The following is a 21,499-nucleotide window of genomic DNA, read 5'->3' on the forward strand; positions in this document are numbered from 1 at the left end:
CTCAGCTGTCATATGCCGTTATTTCAATATATGAGAATGAGAAATGAGATATTATAAGTTAAAAGGTGCACTGTAAATTTGAATGGTGACATCCACAGACGTGGTCATCACCAAATTCAAATCAAAGGTGGGAATTTCTCATAATTAGCTTCATTTTAATTGTCAAAGGTTGTAAAATATTTATCGATTTTATGTCAGAAGTCGAGTGAATCAAAAAGTTAATGATATAATATATATAGTTGAAGTCAAAATGATTAGACCCCTTTGAATTATTATTTTTTTAATATATTTTCCAAATGATGTTTAACAGAACAAGGAAATGTTCACAGTATGTCTGTTTTTAATTTTTTTATAAACCATTTTAAGGTCAAAATTATTAGTCCCTTTAAGCTATATATTTTTTGATAGTCTACAGAACAAACCATTGTTATACTGTACAATAACTTGCCTAATTACCCTAACTTGCTTAGTTAACCTAATTAACCTAGTTAAGTCTTTAAGTGTCACTTTAAGCTGTATAGAAGTGTCTTGAAAAATATCTAGTCAAATATTATTTACTGTCATCATGGCAAAGACAAAATAAATTTGTTATCAGAAATTAGTTATTAAAACGAATACGTTTAGAAATGTGTTGAAAAAAATCTCCTCTTCGTTAAACAGAAATTGGGGGGAAAAAATAAACAGGGGGGCTAATAATTCTGACTTCAACTGTATATTAATACAACTGTATATAATACTGTAGTTCAGTTAGACCGCATGGTTTTACTTTCGTATTCAACATAAAACACATTTTTGCCAGTAGGAATGATATCTCTACTCATCATTCTCTCTTCTTATAGCCTTATATGTGGTTATTACATATCCATGATACACTGTGATATAGCCTGGTTCGTTAGTTTGTTGGATCATATTGCTTTCTCACTACAATCGATCCGCTCTAGAGTTCTATTCAAATCAGCCAAGACCGCCTCATTCAGACTGTCTCGGACTGATTGTTTTGGCGTGGATCAGAGCGTGATTGAGGTGTTTACATATGCCCTAACCAACCGAGCTAAGGGGGCAAATGTGCCAGGTTCCGAAACAAACGTTTCATTGTGAAAGCACCTTGAGTTATGTGGTTTAGACAGTCTTACCATTTCAGACAATTTAAGAAAAGAGCTTTCTGCAATGCATATAATTAGAAAACGAAACCTATTTTTATCCTCAGATGGATACAAACGAATCATTACAAACCTCCAAAAGCAAAATCTCTTTCACTGCTGACCAGTCTTGAGTCATTAAATTGTAAATGGTGTTAGCGATCTCGAAACAGAAGCTCGGACCAACACCTGTGAGCCTGAAGCTTCTCATTGCAGAGGAAACACGGGAGATCTGTGCATATGAAGTATTATATTATCATTTCTGTTTGAAGTGGTAAGTGTCTCTACAGGGCTGGCCCACAAGAAGAGGCTGCTAATTTGGGAGCGATGAGTCCTGCCCTATTTTCCGGTTACCAAGAAAAGCCTGCCGTACCAGAGGGCAAACTAGATACATTCGCAAAATTCCTAAATGTCGTTTTAAAGAACCTCGGGTTGAATTTGGTTGCCGTGAATTGCACATGCCTCGCGGGGAAGCCCTGAGGAGTCTTGTTAGTTTTGACCTTTAGTTTAATGTCAGGACGGAGTTTAAGGGCCTGTATTCCACACTTCTGTAGCTTTGGTGTTTTTGTAGTCTGGTTTAAATGTTCATCAAGGTTTCTTGAAGAAAAGCAGCCACAATCCCCTTTATTGTTTGAAGGACGTCCAGGACTTGTGATGTATAGTTTTCATTATGCCCTGTGTAAAGAGCTCTAATACAGGGGTGATTTATTGTGTGGAAACCTCCATTCAGGCCCAGCAGAATGAGTTTGTTTGCGGGGTTTGTAATTTAATTTTACATGGCTGTTTTCCTGTAGCTCATGACACTAGCAGTTGCAAGGTCACGAGTTTCCTGGAAAGACAAATTTTGTTATTTTATGTCTTTAATAAGCCAAATATATTGAATGAATTAATAAAATACATTTATTAAATACATGCACTTAACTGTAATATAACTGTAAATATTTATAAATGTGTAGTGTGTGTGTGTGTGTGTGTGTGTGTGAGTGTGTGTGTGTGTGTGTGTGTGTGTGTGTGTGTGTGTGTGTGTGTGTGTGTGTGTGTGTGTGCAGTTAGGTCCATATATATTTGGACATTGACACAATTGTTTGCTCTGGACACCAACAAAACGATTTGTGTTGTTTGTTACAACAAACAAGATATCTTTAACTGCAGACCGTCAGCTTTAATTTGAGGGTATTTACATTCAAATCAGGTGAATGGTGTAGGAATTACAACAGTTTGCATATGTGCCTCCCACTTGTAAAGGGTCCAAAAGTAATTGGATAATTGTCTTCTAAGCTGTTCCATGACCAGGTGTGTGTACATACAGTATATGCATTGATTTATAAATGGTATATTCTATAATTAACTCATAATTATTTTGTGCATACATTTTTGTAATATTTTTGTGTTCGGAATATATATTTTTTTATATTACAGCAAAATTATAAACATTGTAGTAACTTATTTTGTATTTGAATACGAATATTTTTAATTTGTAGTATAAAATGTTATGAATATTATATATTAAATATATATTTATTTGTATATATATATATATATATGTTTATTTGTTGTACATATATAGAATTATAAATAATATATTATACAATTAATTTTAAATTATTTATACTTTTATTGATGTGTGTCTTTGTATATGTGTGTGTGTGTGCGCTTAAACAAAGTATTCAAAATAATTTCTGTTCATATATAATGCGTGTATAATGTATGTGTGTTTCTAACATCAGCAGCTCACCCGAGGCCATAAAATTGAGTTTCTTGATGATCAAAGTAGCAGCAATGTTAAGATCAAGGGTTCATTTGAAATATCTGTAAGAGTGAATATTATATATCCCGCATGTTAGTGTATTAGCGGCTGCACAATATTGAGCGGGGAGATGTTGAAGGAACAGATTAGCACTTCACAAGTCTGAAGGCCACTGACCTCAGTTAAATCAGCATGTAATCCGGTTTCCTGTAACTGTGGCGAGCTCAGCATAACGTTATGAAGGCGCAGAGCGAGAGAAACAGCACCGCTTTGAGGCCCGACTGATAGCCTGACACCTTATCAACCGCAGCCAGCGCTCCCAGCATCCACTGCTGCCAATGACTCCGGCAGCCATCTTTGCTTTCCCGCCAACAATAAAGCCTGACAGCTTCCCTCCATGTTTTCATCGAGTTTCGCATCTGACTGTAGGAGTCTAATTTATTTAGTGGAGAGCGTGGTGGATTCAAGATCTTCTGTTGGACAGCTTAAATGATGAAATGGTTTAAGGCAGGGGACCTTGTTGGGAATACAGGGTTAGAGATATAATGGTATGAATATTTAATGATTTTAGTGACCAAAATGATCACGCTTTTGTTAAAATTACCTGAAAATGTTCACAAATACTTAAGGCGTTCCACCAATTTTCAAACAAACTTTTTGCAGTTTTGTAACAAACAACATAAGCATGGATCTGCAGTTTTGATTTGGTTAGTGTCGTTTATATTTCATGTTGTATTTTTATTTTATAGCTTTATTCGATTTTCTTTTTCAAGGTGAAAGTGCACTTGGAAAACTATTTATACATATATTTATGTTGTTTTTCCCCAGAATTGTGTAAAGAAACTTTTTCAAAGACAAAAGGGTTATGCGATTTGACAGAAATATTTAGTTAATATGTGCGGAGACGGATCTCGGACAATAAAAGTAAGGATCTAAGTGCGATTTAGTAAAAGCATTTTCTTGCAAGCAGGCAATGGTCAAACAGGGGCAAACAGGTACATACAGGGCATCCAAAACGTAGTCGAAAACAGGTCAATAACTAGGCAGCGGTCAGAATATAACAGAATAACAAAGGCAAGGGTCCGTTCTTTGTGCAGGGATTACTCAATTAGCTGGATTTGGTTATTGACGATTTAAGACGGTCCAGGATTTTTTCGTTCTTCAAATTGGATCCAAGAGTTGTTTTCATAATAACAGTTCTGGTAGCTCAAACCTGGTTTATTTTAGACCAGGTTTATTTCATATATGCAGGGGTTGTCAATCAAAGTGTTTCTGCAGACGGTTTTTATGAAGTATGATTATAAAAATTAAGATTAATACATTTTTTACCATTAGAAGCTGATTGTATTCATCACAGCGGAGTTTAAATATATGTGATTTTTGCATATAGGTTCCCTTTAAATGAGAGGAATACGACATACAATAACTGTGTATATATAAATGGTGTATATATTTATTAACTGTCTATATTAATATGCATTTATACTTCAGCCTTTCGCTATTAGCTTATCATGATGTTGCAATATTTAGTTTTTAAAATCATGAAATTCAATTATGGTTTTAATTATAATGACAATTTGTTATGCTGTCAGAAAATATACAATGGTATACCTTGAAACTGGTAATCGTGACAACATTTTACAGTTCGTGTTTGTTTTGTGAAATAATTGAACTCAAGTTATTGGATTCTGAAAGTTGGTGTAAATGTTGTAAATAGCAAAAAAACTAACAATTGTTACACTTATTCCTCTTTTCTCTGTCTACTAGTTTTCGAACCAGTAAAGGCATTGGCTACTCAGCGCACTTTGTGGGGAACTGTTTAATCGTGACATCACTGAAGTCAAAGGGGAAAGGCTTTCAACACTGTGTGAAGTACGACTTCCAGCCCAGGAAGGTGAGTTCTAAAATAAAACTGTCACAATCAATACTTTTTATTTGGATACATTTATCTATCACAGAATTTTAAGGTGGGCTTGTGTAACTTCATGTAACTACTGAGAGATATAGATCAATTACATTATTACTATTCGATTAGGTTTAGGAGGCTTAGGTTTAGGCTTAGATGCATACAACTATGCACAATTAATTGTAATTACTCTAGTAAGTGTACATGGGACATCTTAAATAAAGTGTTACTTTGTGCAGTTTAAAAATGTGTTAATAATAGATTTTTATCTCATAATTTTGATGAACTCGGAGAAACTTGGTAATCAGGTAACCATGATGGTCACATAAATGTTCATATGTTATTAAATGTTATATATTATTTTACATTTGCATATTCATAACTTTTTATTTTATCTAAATACTATTAGACCTGATTAAAATCCAAAAGCACTGTTTATTTTATTTCTGTATTTGTTTTATTGCAAAGTTACAATAGAAACAAAATATGTGCAATGAAAAAAACATTTCTGACTTAGGAGCTCAAAAACAGTCATTGGTTTCAATTTTTAAAAATAAATATGTATAAATATTTGGCCTAGATACAGCTATTTGAAAATCTAGGGTTCAGAAAATCAAAATACTGAGAAAATTGCCTCTAAAGTTGTCTAAATAAAATGCTTAGCAAATGTATATTACCAGGGTGTCCACGGGGTCTTTCAATGTATTCAAAAGTCTAAAATGCTATTTTGCAAGGTATTAAATTTTATGTTATTTTAGATTATGCAATGGATGGTTGTTTGCTAAAGTTTGCCTGAATTCAATTTGTGAATATCAGGATGCTGTGTATTTTATGAAATCAATAAAATCCTGCTAGATTTGACATCATGCTGCTTTGTTTATTGCAGTAACAGGCAACACCATTATTTCAGCAGTATTATAGGCGACAACCTGCTGACTTAGCTAGATTTAATGGTAACACTTTACTATAAGGTTCATTAGTTAATGCATTTACTAACATGAACTAATCATGAACAACACATGTACAGCATTTATTAATCATAATTGAACATTTATAAATGCATTATTAACATCCAAGTCCGTGCTGGTTAACATTAGTTAATGCACCGTGAGTTAACATTAACAATGAACAACTGTATTTTCATTAACTAACGTTTACTAACATGAATAAATACTGTAGTAAATGTTTTGTTGATGGTTTGTTCATGTTAATAAATGCATTAATTAACATTAACTAATAAACCTTATTGTAAAGTGTGACCGATTTAATAAATGTTTATTCAGTATATGAATGATGTTTCAGTTTAGCATTAGTTTATACATTAATATTTAGTAAATATACTGTAAGTTAAAATCTTGCCAGTGTTTTCGGTTGAAAACTAAAGTGGTTTTAAGGTTTTAAAATGTATGGAAAGTCTTAAAAAAAGGGTCTTAAAAGGTGTTGAATTTCACTCTCTGATTCCTATATTCTACATTCCCACACTCTCTGATTCCTATACTCTGATTACTAATTAAAACATTGAGTTTTGATATATTTATTGTATAATAAATATATTAATAAATATTGTAAAATTATATTTACTTAGCATTCTAATAAGTTTTGGCATAGGAAGAAAATTGATCATTTTGACCTACATTGTAGTTTTCTGCAAAAATATATCTGACTGGTTTTGTGGTCAGACTCTCCTTTAGTCTCCTTAAACCACCTTTTTCTTTCAAACAAACAATACATTTAGCCTGTTTAAAGTTCCACTTTATAATATAAATAAGTACATTTAGTCCACTTAAATCTAAATGAGTTGGCTTAAACTCCGCCCTTTAATCATAATTAAAACATTTCTTCTGCTTGGCAAAGCTAAAGCATTCAGACCACTTAAACCTAGACCTGATTATAAAATATTTACTCTGCTTAAACCCTGCCCCCTTCCAAAAAAAATACTGTCAGCTTAAACTCCACCCCCTTTTTAAAATGTATCTATTAATTTACACAGGCACGTTATAAGACATTCCAAAAAAGTCTAAAAATGTGGGCTCACAAGAAATAAAGATAGTAAGGCCACATCTGATTGGTCAAATGTAGGGTGCTTTTACACCTGTGAAGCGATTCGGTTGTTCCGAAACAGGGATTAAAATTGTTACATTGTTGCTCTTTGTTCTTGGTGCGGTTCAATTTCACACTGCAAAGTTTCTAAACAGACCAAAAGAGCTAAAACAAGTCACGTGTGAGTAAACACTTCTCACATTGGTCAGAGTTTTACAGTTTATTTTGCGGAGTTCGCTCAGCTGTCGAGGGGTGGTGGTTTGGTGGTGTTTGACAGGGTGCGCGCGACGTGTCTGAAGAGCGAGGAGGGATGCGGTGGGGAGGGGTGAGCAGAGTGCGCTATGTATTTGAGGAACGGGACGCGCAATTACCAGGAGATTATAACTCGTTTGCTGCCATCCGGGAGTCAATGTGCATTTGCGGGAGACTCCCAAAACTTCCGGGAGACTTAAGATGTCTAGAATGACCTCCCGCCGTACTCATGATTCTCTCTTCATATAGCCCTATGCCCAGTGGCGTAGCGGACGGGCCCGTAGAGGGACCCCTTGCGACCCCAACGCCCCCCAACCCCCTGTGACCATCACAGCCCCCCCACACGGGAAGTATGAACCGCACTTATTAATGAAAGTGAAACCGAAAGCGTGCACATCATTTAAATAATCATATGGCATTATAGAGTAATCAGTGCTGTAGCAGTTAGGCTGCGATCCCCGGATCTGAGTATGATTGCTGGATTTACATATGCCAAACGAACAGGGAAACAAGACAGGTTCCGAAACAAAAGTCTAGGTGTGAAAGCACCCTCAGAGAAATGCATCAAATAAATGTCATTTATCACACACGTCTGCGTTACCTATATTGTATATACTATTATTATTTTGCGATATATTGTGCAGTCCTACTGGAAGCCCTTCTTACTGTTAGCTTGTGCACAAAAGAAATAAAGGAAATTCATGAGGGATTCATAACACCCGTTCCCTCTAAATCTGTTTCTCACTCTTTTCTTTTGCCTCTGTGTTTTTTGTTTTCTCCCTCAGAGTAGGCTGATACAGCAACATCTGGTTTTTGATAACTTGGCACGTCTTACTGTCCCAGTGGGATGGTTTGGGCTCAGTTGCATGCGCTGTTAAACGACAAATGAAAATCAGTTTGGCAAGGGATGTTTGAATATGATATCTCACCCTGTCTGCTCGCAGAGGATGACAACACAGGAGGGTTGTGTGTTTGTGTGCCAATTAGAAATCAAGCTACAGCACTTATAGCCTATACAAACACGCTACGAAAGAAAATGTGAACTCGATTTGACTATGAACTCGACCAATTAGTCAGCACTTTGCTCTGCTGTTAAAACTGTGAGACAAAGTCACTTAGGAAATACTGTGAATTTCTTTTTCAAATGTTTCCCAAATGTTGTTTATCAGAGCAAGGAATTTTTCAGAGTATAATACTTTCTCATTGGAGAAAGTTTTTGTTTTATTTCAGCTAGAATAATAACTGTTTAAAAAGTTTTTAAAAGCCAGTTGAGGGTCAGTATTATTACCTCACTTAAGCAAGATTTTTTTCCGATTGTCTATAGAACCAACCATTGTTATAATGATTTGCCCAGTGCTTAACTTGTGAATTGGAAGGTCCCGGAACAAATCGGGTTGATGAGTGGAAAGGGGGGTTGTTTGTTGTGGACGAAAGTGAAGGGGATTGGGGAGTCGCGGAAGAAAGTGAAAGAGCGGACAAGGGAGATTTTGACAGTTTTCGAGAACGAGAACGGGAAGTAGGGTGAGAGAAGATTTTCCACTGGTTAATTGGGCAGACACAAAAAAGGGTAAAAGGATGATAATAGTAAAAAAAATAAATCTCACCAAATATACCAAGTAGAGTCCGCCCAAGTAAAGTATATGTGTGGGAAGCACTGGGTTTCAAACATAAGTAGTTTAAACTAGTTGAGGTCAAAATTATTTGCTCTATAAGCTATAATATTTAGAAATGTATTAAAACATCTTCTTTCCATTAAACAGAGATTGGAGGAAAATATACAGGGGGGCTAATAATTCAGGAGGGCTAATAATTCTGACTTTAACTGTTTGTGTACAATAACGAAAGACTCTAACTGAAAAATTTCACGTTCAATGTACAGTTGAAGTCAGAATTCTTAGCCCCCCTGAATTATTTGCACCCCTGTTTATTTTTTCCCCAATTTCTGTTTAATAGAGGGAAGATTGTTTCAGCACATTTCTAAGCATAATAGTTTTAAAAACTTTTTTCTAATAACTGATTTATTTTATCTTTGCCATAATGACAGTAAATAATATTTTACTTGATATTTTTCAAGACACTTCTATGCAGCTTAAAGTGACATTTAAAGGCTTAACTAGGTTAATCTGGTGAACTACGCAGTTTAGGGTAATTAGGCAAGTTATTGTAAAACGATGGTTTGTTCTGTAGACTATCGAAAAAGAAATTTGCTTAAAGGGGCTAATAATTTTGTCCCAAAAATGGTTTTTAAAAAATTAATAACTGTTTTTATTCTAGCCGAAGTAAAACCAATAAGACTTTTTCCAGAAGAAAAAATATTATCAGACATACTGTGAAAATTTCCTTACTCTGTTAAAAATAATTTGGGAAATATTTAAAAAAGAAGAAAAAAATAAAAAGGGGACTAATAATTCTGAGTTGAACTGTATGTATTGTTACTCTCTTTGCTCAATAGAGAAGTTCTAAAAATGGAAGCAGTTGTAGGGCTGTTTCTCAAACTGCGCTTTTGTAAAATCCAAACCCTTGTCTAGACAAATTTGGCCCTCTCTTGCATTCATGTCAAATCTTAACTGGCATTAAAAGCTGTAAAATCTCGGTTATGGGATGGATTTTCAGTCTGCTAGACTTTGGCTTATCCTTTTCTCTCTCTGTCACCCCAGCTAATATCGCCTTACGTTGTAATGATGCTAAGAAGGTAGAGAAGATATTTGGGAAATTGGGTATTTTGCGGAAGTTTGCATCATCTAAATCTGCCAATTTGTGACAGGCCACTTTAATTTCCAGAGCTCATCCATATGGACGCCACCCAGAGAGAGCTCAGTTATTTGTTTGAATCATGGAGATGTGATCGGCGTTTCTCACTGGAGTGCTTTCAAACGACAGGACTCTGATCTTTAATTTGTATGCCAAAACAGCTTTTAGCATTGCTGCCATCAAACAGAATGAGTCTGTTTCTGTAAATTTAGCTCTCGGTTTAGAAGCATGTAATGAGATGATGTTTTATGTGCTTGATCTAAGAATTGAACCGTTTTCATTTTTAGGGTCAGGTCATTCGTCAATGCAACGCATGTCAGTGTGGTGAGAAATTACAGATTGTTTAAAAGCAGAAACGCATAGTTTTAGTTAATTTGCTTGTTTTTGAAAATAATTTGATTTAGACTTTTTGATTTATTATTGATTTAAGATTGCACAAAGAATGTTGAAAAAACTTAACTCTCTGGGTTTTGAGGTGATTTTGGGACTCTTAAGAGGTTTTGACATGCCCTGACATTTGTGCTTATTTCAGCCACTTATTACATAATACTGACCAACATGTATTATTTTTGTATTCAGCACAAACTTTGCTACAATAACATGTGAGAAATATTGATGTACATGCTTGCATTTTTGTAGGAAACAAAATATTATGCGTGATTAGTAAGCTTCAGAGAATTTTTTTTGCTGAAATAAGGTCCAAAAAACCACACTAAATGGGCCTGAACAAGACTTTTGAGTATCCCGTCTTGTAGGCTAGAATATTTACTTCACAATTTTGTGAAAATTATTCTGTTCTCTCATTCAAAGAAAACATTACAGTGATTTACATTTTGTAAAATCAGAATTTTTAAATTCAGTTTTTGGGTCGTCTCAGCTGTATGTGTGAGTGTGACGATGGTCCTGAATAATTCACACCTGGAGAGACAAAAGACACTCCCCCACTGGCTAATGTTCACCTATCAAGGGACACTTATTGACCTGGCAACCTCAGAGGTTTAATTGCATTGGGAAGGGGTTCGATTCAAATTTACATTTCATTAGTCACATACACAGTCATACACGGTTTAGTATGCAGTGAAATGCTTATAATAATACTATCCCGCGGGCATCTTGATGTCAAATAACATCAAAAATGCAAGTCGATTTGAAGTTAAAGCATTGGTGTCCATTTGACATCCACATATTGATGCCCTTTTGACCACCAAAATAACAACAAAAATATTGTATTATAAGAAAAGTTTAATTCATCCGAAAGCTTAGATTCCAAATGACAAATTTACAATGGTTGTAAGTAGTGTATGTGAATCTCCTTGATGTTAAAATAACATCAAATTGACATCTATTGACATTGGCATCATGTTGACATTAATAAATTAAAATAACTGGGACAAATCTAATGCTAGGTCACCAGGATTTCTCCTATTGGCTGTTGCAAAATGCGTTTTGTTCATGTAGTGTGTTATGTTTTTGCAGTAATGTGAATGAGAAATGTAATGTTCTAAAACTTACTAAATAAGCATTTAATTCTACAGACGGACCTTGAAGTCTGTTAAAATAGGCACTTCTTACAATAGATATTCTAAACTGTACAAAATAAAGAGTTTTGTGCTATAAAATAAGAATTGTAAAACAAATTTCATAAATTACAAGATAAATCATAACTATAAAGTAAAATTAATTATTGTGAGGTATAGATTTGCAAAAGCTAAAGTGAAAATATTGTTCCAGAAACTTGCAATGCTTAGACAGAAATTAGCAAAAATGTGAGATGTTGACCCAAAATTTCATTATAAAACTCAGTATTTTTGAGTATAAATTTGGAATTCTGAGAAAGACATTTGGCGAATGTGTGCCACAAACTACATTAAAAAAGAAAAAAAAAATACGTTTTTGCCATAGCAGAAATGAAGGGTTAAAAACAATGTCCAAATTTTGAGATGTTAAATCAAAATTGTGACATCACACTTGTCGTTGTGAGATATAATGCCAGATTTGTATGCTATAAGCTCAAAATACAGTCCACATTGTGTATATTGAGTAAAAAGTCCTTGTTGTGATATTAACTCAAAACTGAGATGAGAAGAACATCCGATTACTGCTAGTGAAACATTTGTTTAAACAGTTGAACACAAAACTGTTAGCCGTCCTAGAATAAAAATTATTAGCCAGCTAGAATAAAAGCAGTTTTAAATTAGTTAAGCCATTTTTAAGCCAATATTATTAGCCCCCTAAGCAGTATTTTTTTCGATAGTCTATAGAACGACTTGCCTAATTACCCTAGTTACCCTAAGTAACCTAGTTAAGCCTATAAATGTCACTTTAAACTGAATACTATTGTCTTGAAAAAGATCTAGTGAAAGATTTATGTACTGTCATCATGGCAAAGATAAAATAAATCAGTTATTAGAAATAAGTTATTAAAACTATCATGTTTAGAAATCTGTTGAAAAAAAAAATCGTCTTTCCGTTACAATTATCAGAAATTGGAGAAAAAAATAATACAGGGAGGCTAATAATTCAGGAGGGATAATTATGCTGACTTCAACCGTACATTGTTTTCTAAACTATCCACCTGTTTTCTCCTACAGTGGTACATGATCAGCATCGTCCACATCTACAACCGTTGGAGGAATAGCGAGATCCGATGCTACGTCAATGGCCAGCTGGTTTCGTATGGAGACATGGCCTGGCACGTCAACACCAACGATGTAAGTGTTAGAGCCGCTAGCAAACCTTTCTCAATCTTTCCATCTCAGTCTGCCAAAAACCGTAAACTTCCAATCAACTTTATTTTCCTCAGCTTACGAAATATTGCACCTGTAGGGTGCGAACGATATGCGATTAGATAAAAGCTTGTCTCTGTGGATGAAAGCGATATAGATTAGCCGTAGCTCTTCGCTTCCTTAGGCAAACCTTTGAAGTGCATTGTGTGTAGACTATAGCTAAAGTAAATCAGAACAAGATGACCAGAAGATAGCGAGTAAACGGCTCCAGAGGGCCTTTAAAGAAAACTCTCAATCTGTTCTACTGATAGAAAGCTCCACTTTTATTTTTGGTGTTTTTTTCTTTTCTTTATCTTTATACTCTTTCTCTCTCTTCCTGCAGAGTTATGATAAATGTTTCCTGGGCTCGTCAGAGACTGCGGATGCTAACCGTGTGTTTTGTGGGCAACTCGGAGCTGTGTACGTTTTCAGCGAGGCACTGAACCCCGCACAGATCTTTGCCATTCATCAACTCGGACCGGGATATAAGGTATAGACCCTGAAGCATTGTTTTCAGAACTCTTTAATGTGTTTTCAGAGATACAATCAACAAAGATCAGCCTGGACACACTACTATTTCAACCTGGTGTTAGTGGGAGGTCAAATGCATCTTTTGTAAGCGCTTGTGTTTGGATTTTGATGAAACAATTATTTTAGGCTTATTTTGTCGAGCCATACAGCACTTTTGTGGGAATGAAATTTAAATGAAAACAGTTGATCCTTAGAAATACTACAATTACACTGCAAAAAAGAAATATTAAGGAATTAATGGAAGTAATAAAATGTAAAAAAAAAAAAAAAAAAAAACAATAAAAAAATTAAATAAAAATCTTTAAAGTTTCCTATTTACACACTTTTAGAAAACTGATGATTCCAAATGCAGCTAACAAATTATATATATATATATATATATATATATATATATATATATATATATATATATATATATATATGTAAATATATATATATATATATATATATATATATATATATATATATATATATATATATATATATATATATTTATATATATATATATTTTTTTTTTTTTTTTTTTTAAAGAAAAAAATTCTTAAGGGACTAATAGTATTGACCTTAGCAATAAAACATTACTGATATTATAAAAAAGTTTTGTTGTCTATCTCAGTTGTAAGAGCAACAAATAATAACTTGACTTCTAGTTGATCATTTGGGAAAGTGGCAGAAGGTAGATTTTTCTGATGAATCATCAGTTGAACTGCATCCCAATCATCACAAATACTGCAGAAGGAACCTGCATGGACCCAAGATTCTCATAGAAATCAGTCAAGTTTGGTCAAGGAAAAATCATGGTTTAGGTTACATTCAGTTTAGGGGCGTGCGAGAGATCTGCAGAGTGGATGGCAACATCAACAGCCTGAGGTATCAAGACGTTTGTGCTGCCCATTACATTACAAATCACAGAAGAGGGTGAATTCTTCAGCAGGATAGCGCTACTTCTCCTACTTCAGCCTTCACATCAAAGTTACTGAAAGTAAAAAAGGTCAAGGTGCTCCAGGAATGGCCAGCCCAGTCACCAGATATGGAGATTATTGAGCATGTCAGGGTAAGATGAAAGAGGCATTAAAGCATCAAATCCATTGAATTTTGATGAACTCTGGGAGTCCTGCAAGAACGCTTTCTTTGCCATTCCAGATGACTTTATTAATGAGTGATTTGAGTCATTAGATATATGGATGCAGTCCTCCAAGCTCGTGATTATATTTTATTTTGGTAAAGTAAGCGTAATCTAGAAACCCTTGCCAAATAAATGAACAAATAGGGTATGGTATGAACAATTTCTGGCTTGACTGTAGATATAATATTATTCTTCTGGGAAATACTTATTCATTCCAGCCAACAAAATCAACATTAAAATAAATTCTCCAGAAGAATAACATTATATATACAGTCAAACATAAAATTATTAATGACATGCAATATTCATTCAATTGAAGTTAAATTATTAGCACACACATTTATAATTTTTTATTTTTATTCCATTTTTTTATCTAGCTAGTTGTTTAGTTGTCTAGTTAAACCTTTAAGTTACACTGGATATTAACTGCAGATTCATTGAACTATAATCTGCGCATCTCTGATCGTAAAATAGTACGTTAATAGTAACCGTTTTTATACACACATCCATTTTCTTGTCGGCTTAGTCCCTTTATTAATCCGGGGTTGTCACAGCGGAATGAACCGCCAACATATCCAGTTTTTACACAGCGGATGCCCTTCCGGCCGCAAACCTTCTCTGGGAAACATTCACACACACACTACGGACAATGTAGCCTACCTGATTCACCTGTACCGCATGTCTTTGGACTGTGGGGGAAGCCCACGCGAATGCAGGGAGAACATGCAAACTCCACACAGCTTGACCCAGCGAGCTTCTTGCTGTGGGGCGACAGCACTACCTACTGCGCCACTGCTTCGCCCTTAAACGTTTTTAAATGAACATTTATTTATAAAAACAAAAGTTTGTCTTTAGACAACATTTTCTTCATTTTCAAATAGATACAGAAAGCAAAAAGACATTTTAGCTTTTACAGTTTCAGTAACAAGATAACAAAAAGGTGCGACTTCAGTCTAAATGGCAGCTTTGTTATGTTTACTTGGCTTTTTTTTTCGCACTGTGCAAAGACAGAATAGCATCTACTTTCCCTAGATTCGGGCGATCGCACTGTGCAAAGACAGAATAGCATCTACTTTCCCTAGATTCGGGCGATCCCGCCTTGCCTCCAAAACGCGGCCAGCTGCAATGAATGAGCGTTCGCTCGCACCACTTGTAGAAATGAACAAGATTCTCCTCTAAAGACGCTGCAGTCGTGGAAATAAGTGATCTTGTTTCTTCCAGAACGATAGCAGATTTTTCTTTGATGACTCCTCTAACTGAAACTTTTAACAGTAGGCTACTCTTGCACTTCATCCATTATTTTAGGCATCTCATCTTTCCATTCTGCAAAGCCCACTCTCTGCTTTTTCACTGGTCCACTGCCATGTCCCGCTACATCCACCCGCAACCCACCCGCAATTAATCATAATGTTTGTTTTTTTTTTTTTTTACCCGACTCGCCCGACCAGCAGATTATCCGCAGCGCACGCTGATATAACCAGCATCCGTGCATCACTATTGGGTAATATTTGAAAAATGATATAATAATGTTCCAGAGTGCTTTCAGGAGTGCAGCATTGAATTAGAGCGCTAACATGAGGTTTTTGTTTCCAGGTGGACTGATATGAAAGTAATGTGTCTTGACTTTTGTCTTGCATTCATGCAGTCTGATTCCCCTCGATTTTTGTCTCAGTGAACAGACATTTGCTCGGTCCTTCTTTCTGAAGCTGAAACATGCTGAAGTACTTTCTCATTCCAGCGGCTCTGCATTTCCCTGACAGAGCCGTTAATAATACCTGATGTTCCCCTGTCTTCTCTCTCTCCCGTTCATTAACCGGACCCTCACCTCTGTCTCGCGGCTCTACATGCACGCTGGAGCTGATTACTGCTTCAGCTTGATGGCCCGAAGTGTTTATGTCAAAGCAGCGCTTGACTTAGATGAACCCTTAAAAAAATCCCTGCTCACTACAGAAAAGAGGATGGATGAGTGGTGTTAATGGCTGTCTTTCTTTCTGGTTGACTAATTAAATGGATAGTTCATCCAAAAATGAAAAATTACTATTCATTTACTCAACCTCAGGCAATTCAAGACGTGTTTTTTCTGCCATTCACTAGAATTTTATGAATCACCAAGGGTCACTGTTTAGCTAAAGCCTAAAGAGCTTAGGAATCTACGTCAGAGTGAGTTGCAGTCAGCCATGTTTGTGGCTATTGAAGTCATAACAGAAAAAGCAGACCGTTTTATAGTATAATCTTTTGGAAAAACATCTCACAAACACTAAGAATAAAGTGGACTAACTTGTATACCTTTATAAACGCTTATAAATAAGCATTTTATAACATTCTGTGTCCAGCGATGAAGTATAACTGGAGAAGCCGAGCACAGACTAAATAAATGAATGCGTTTATCTGTAACTGACAGGGCATCAACAAGCTGCAGCAAGAAAACATTTCCAGAGATGATTTTCTTCATTTTTTGTAGTGCAAACACTTACCGTTTATTTCTGATGAATGTATATATGATACAATAAATCAGATTAAATACCCAGAATGCATTGTGTTGTAACGACACATTCCCGTTCTCTATTGAAGGCAGGCCTGAAACGATTAGCATAAAGCCTAATGGTAACAGGGACTGCCTACACACCAGTCCATTCTTCTAAGGAGAACTATATGACAATGAGCGTGTATTCATTCGACTGCAGCTCTGTCGCCTCCCTGCAAGAAGTCGAGGTTCGAGTCGCATGTTCTCCCCGTTTTGGTGTGGGTTACCTCAGGGTGGTCCGGTTTCCCCCATAATCCAAAGACATGTGCTATAGGTGAATTGAATAAACTAAATTGTCCATAATGTGTGTGTGTGAATGAGTTTGTATGGGTGTTTCCCAGTACTAGGTTGCAACTAGAAAAACATATGCTACGTAAAACATATGCTGGAATAGTTGGCGATTTATTCCACTGTGGTGACCTCTAAAATGGAGACTAAGACTAAGGAAAAAGAATGAATGCTTATACTTGGGTTTTTTTAGCAGTGAAAAACCTTCAAATATTCTAGCAAATGTAAAGGCAGCAGCTGAACACACATATAGGAATCTGAGATATGGTAATATATGCAAATCACATATTTAAAATACAAGTGCATGTTTAAATTTCAAAGATGAAAAATATGTACTAATATGCAACATGTACAGTTAAAACCGGAAGTTTACATACACTCTAAAAAAAGGAACATACTGTAACCATTTAAAAAAAAAAGGCTGATGGTAAATCCTACTAAACGTTTACTGTCTTAGGTCCGTTACGATTACCTAAATCATTTACATTTGCTAAATGCCAGAATAATGAGAGACTTGTTTTTTTTGAGGATTGTTTTATTAATTTCTAGACAGTCAAAAGTGTACACACAATTCCTTGGTATTTTTTTAGCTTTGCTTTTAAACTGTATAACTTTGGTCAAATGTTTTGGGTATCCTTCCACAAGCTTCTCACAATAGTTTGAAGGAACTTTGGCCCATTTCTCCTGACAGAATTGGTGTAACTGAATCAGATTTGTAGGCTGTCTTGCTCGCACAAGATTTTTCAACTCTGCCCACAAATTTTCTATAGGATTGAGATCAGGGCTTTGTGATGGCCACTCCAAAACATTCACTTGGTTGTCCTTAAAGCACATTTTAACTAATTTGACAGTATGCTTATAGGGTCATGGTCTGTTTGGAAGATCCATTTGTGGCCAAGTTTTAATTTCTTGGCTGATGTCTTGAGATGTTGCTTCAGTATTTCTACATAATGTTCTTTCTTCATGATGCCAACTATGCTGTGAAGTGGACCAGTCCCTCCTGCAGCAAAACAGCCCCACAACATTATGCTGCCCCATACTTCACACTTGGGATGGTGTTCCAAGGCTTGTAAGCTTTCCCCTTTGTCCTCCAAATGTAGCACTGGTCATTATAGCCAAACAGTTCAATCTTAGTTCCATCAGACCACAGGACATGTCTCCAAAATTGATTCTTATTCCCAGTGTAATTAAGCAAATTGTAATCTGGCTCTTTTTTGTTGTTGTTGATTCTGGCTTGTTGATTTTCCCATGTTGTCACACAAGGAAGCAGTGTATTTGAGGTTTTCCAATTAACTCAAATGTTGTCAATTAGCCAATCAGAAACTTCCAAAACCTTGACACCATCATCTGAGCTTTTTCAGAGGCATAATAATCTTATTGTACGTAAACTTGACTTTCAAGAAAAGTTATAAAAAATTCTCAAAAAATATATATTTCCCATTATTCTGCTATTAAGCAAAACAGAAACAAATGTGATAATCCTAACCTACCTAGAAGAGAAAACGTTTAGTCATATTAACATCTGACTTTTTAAAAATGGTTATGTGTCTTTTTATACAGTGTGTGTAAACTTCTGGTTTCAATTGTGTATTAAATTTCAAATTGCTAAAATGAATAGTGTGAGGACCAAGTAACATCTCTGGGCTCTCCTTTTAGACCGGACCAAAATAGTATCTATCTATCAAAATAGCACCACTGTCTTTGTAGTTCTACTGAACAAAAAAAAAGTCACCTATATCTTGTATGGCCTGAGGTTTAATTTATTAATAGGACATTCTCGTCTTTGGATGAACTTTCCCTTTTAAAAGTCTGCTTCTGGGAGGGAGGGAGAGACAGGAGCATTGAGGGGAAATCCATGCAGTCACGTTCGATTTTTCTCACTTAGCTAAAAAAATCTCCCTGCGAATGTTTTTCTCCAGTCAAGCGCGAGGCTCCCTAATTTGAACTAAGCTCTTTGAAAATGTGTATACGGGGCTTGTTTACCCGGGTCAGATGATCTGATGATTATAAGCAGCTTTTGTTTACTCCAGTCAGATGATGTGTTCGTACATTAAGCCTAAATGGACAGATGATTAACAGCATTTCTCAGTGCTCATTGCGCTGCTGTTTTATGCATCAGACTGAGCTCAGCTGGTTCACGCTGCTGATCAGTTCATTTTTGAAGTTTTCTCAAGGCCATGAGATAGATAGATAGATAGATAGATAGATAGATAGATAGATAGATAGATATATAGACAGATAGATAGATAGATAGATAGATAGATAGATAGATAGATAGATAGATATATAGATAGATAGATAGATAGATAGATAGATAGATAGATAGATAGATAGATAGATATGTTGTATCTATCGTATAGTATTGTATTGTATAGTATTGTATCTATCGTATCGTATAGTATCTATCGTATAATTTCGTATCGTATTTATCGTATTGTAAAGTTTCTATTATAGTGTATAGTATTTGTCGTATAGTATTGTATGGTATTTATGGTATTGTATAGTATCTATCGCGTAGTAACGTGTCGTATTGTAAAGTATCTATAGTAACGTATAGTATCTATCGTATAGTATTGTATTGCATTTATCAAATTGTAAAGTATCTATTGTATCGTATAGTATCTGTCGTATAGTATTGTATGGTATTTATGGTATTGTATAGTATCTATCGCGTAGTAACGTGTCATATTGTAAAGTATCTATAGTAACGTATAGTATCTATCGTATAGTATTGTATTGCATTTATCAAATTGTAAAGTATCTATTGTATCATATATTATCTATCGTATAGTATCATATCGTATTTATCGTGTTGTAAAGTATCTGTTGTGTTGTACAGTGTCTTTTGTATATTATTGTGCCAATTGTATAGTATCTGTTGTATTGTATGGTATCTCTCATATAGTATTATATTGTATCTAGCATATTGCATAATATCTATTTTATAGTATAGTATTGTATCTATTGTATAGTATCTATTGTTTCATATAGTATCTATCTTATAGTATTGTATATATCGTATCGTATAGTATCTATTGTGTTCTATAGTATCTATTGTATAGTATCGTATCGTATAATATCTATTGTATCGTATAGTATCTGTCTTATAGAATCGGATCATATCTAGTGCATCGTATGGTATCTATTGAATTGTATAGTATCTAACGTATAGTTTCTATTCTGTGATAGTACTTTTCGGATCATCTGTTTTTGTATTGTATTGTATCATATTGTATCTATCGCATTGTACCATCTGTCCGTCCAATCATCCATCCACCCATCCACCCATCCATCCATTCATCCATCATTCTATCTATTGTTCTATCGTTCTGCCCGTCTACCCGTCTATCTATCTGTCCGTCTGTCCTTTCGTCTGTCTGTCCGTTCGTCTATCTATTCTATTCTATCATTCTATCTATTGTTCTATCATTGTATCTGTCCCCATCTATCTATCCATCTATCTATCTATCCATCTGTCTATCTATCCATCTGTCTATCTATCCATCTGTCTGTCTGTCTGTCTGTCTGTCTGTCTATCTATCTATCTATCTATCTATCTATCTATCTATCTATCTATCTATCTATCTATCTATCTATCTATCTATCTGTCTGTCTGTCTGTCTGTCTGTCTGTCTGTCTGTCTGTCTGTCTGTCTGTCTGTCTGTCTGTCTATCGTTTTTTCTATCATTCTATCTATTGTTCTTTCTACCTATTTATAGTTCTTTCTATCACTCTATCTATTGTTCAGTTGTTCTATCTATCATTCAATCTATCTTTATATCCGTTGTTCTTTCTATCTTTCTATCATTCTATCTATTGTTCCTTCTTTAATTCCATCTATCGTTCTGTTTATAAATCCATATATCTATCTGTCTGTCTATCCGTCCGTCCGTCCATCCATTTATCCCAGACAAATATATTGTCAGCCAGATTTTGTGTCCTCCACGTCTCTATTGCGTCAAAACGGTTTCCAGATCACAACTAGGTCAGAAACGCATTGACTATGCAGGAAGAGTGAGAGTGAGAGAGAGCTCATTAATATGGCCGTGTGGTCAGACGCTGCTGCTGCTGTAATCTCGCTCAGCGTTCCAGCAAACTCACACAGCATTCATCTTCTCCGTCACCGAGGGCAGAGGAGCACCCAAAAACTCTAGCAGCTGTCTGTGAAATGGGTCGTCCACTCATCCGGGCACACTTTTCCCTTACTGTCTCTCTCTCTCTCCATTGAGTCCCTGGAGAGGACAGCTGCACCAGCCGCAGCGACATAGACGAACGGCATAGCTTTCACACACTCGGATGATCTATAGAACTCATAAACACACACGTACACACACAGTCCTCCAGACGGCTCTCTCTGCCACAATGCCAAGTGCCCCATACCTCACATGCTAATTACCACAGAAACACACAGCCAGAGAGCAGCTTGTTGG

The 21,499-nt window shown here is 35.5% G+C and overlaps 1 protein-coding gene across 45 annotated transcripts in view; it reads left to right on the forward strand.

The window, feature by feature from the left end:
* Window positions 1–21,499, forward strand: part of nbeaa (neurobeachin a) — a 340,332-nt gene that overhangs the window by 169,979 nt on the left and 148,854 nt on the right. For all 45 annotated transcript variants that reach the window (XR_012385897.1, XR_012385898.1, XR_012385900.1 and 42 more), the window contains 3 exon segments: window positions 4,654–4,780; window positions 12,427–12,546; window positions 12,944–13,090. Coding sequence is in view for 40 of the 45 variants with exons in the window: in XM_073913943.1 (XP_073770044.1) it covers window positions 4,654–4,780; window positions 12,427–12,546; window positions 12,944–13,090 (394 nt within the window). In the remaining 5 variants the exon portion in view is untranslated.

This window comes from Danio rerio, chromosome 10 (assembly GCF_049306965.1).
Source record: "Danio rerio strain Tuebingen ecotype United States chromosome 10, GRCz12tu, whole genome shotgun sequence".
NCBI classification, from domain to species: Eukaryota; Metazoa; Chordata; class Actinopteri; order Cypriniformes; family Danionidae; genus Danio; species Danio rerio.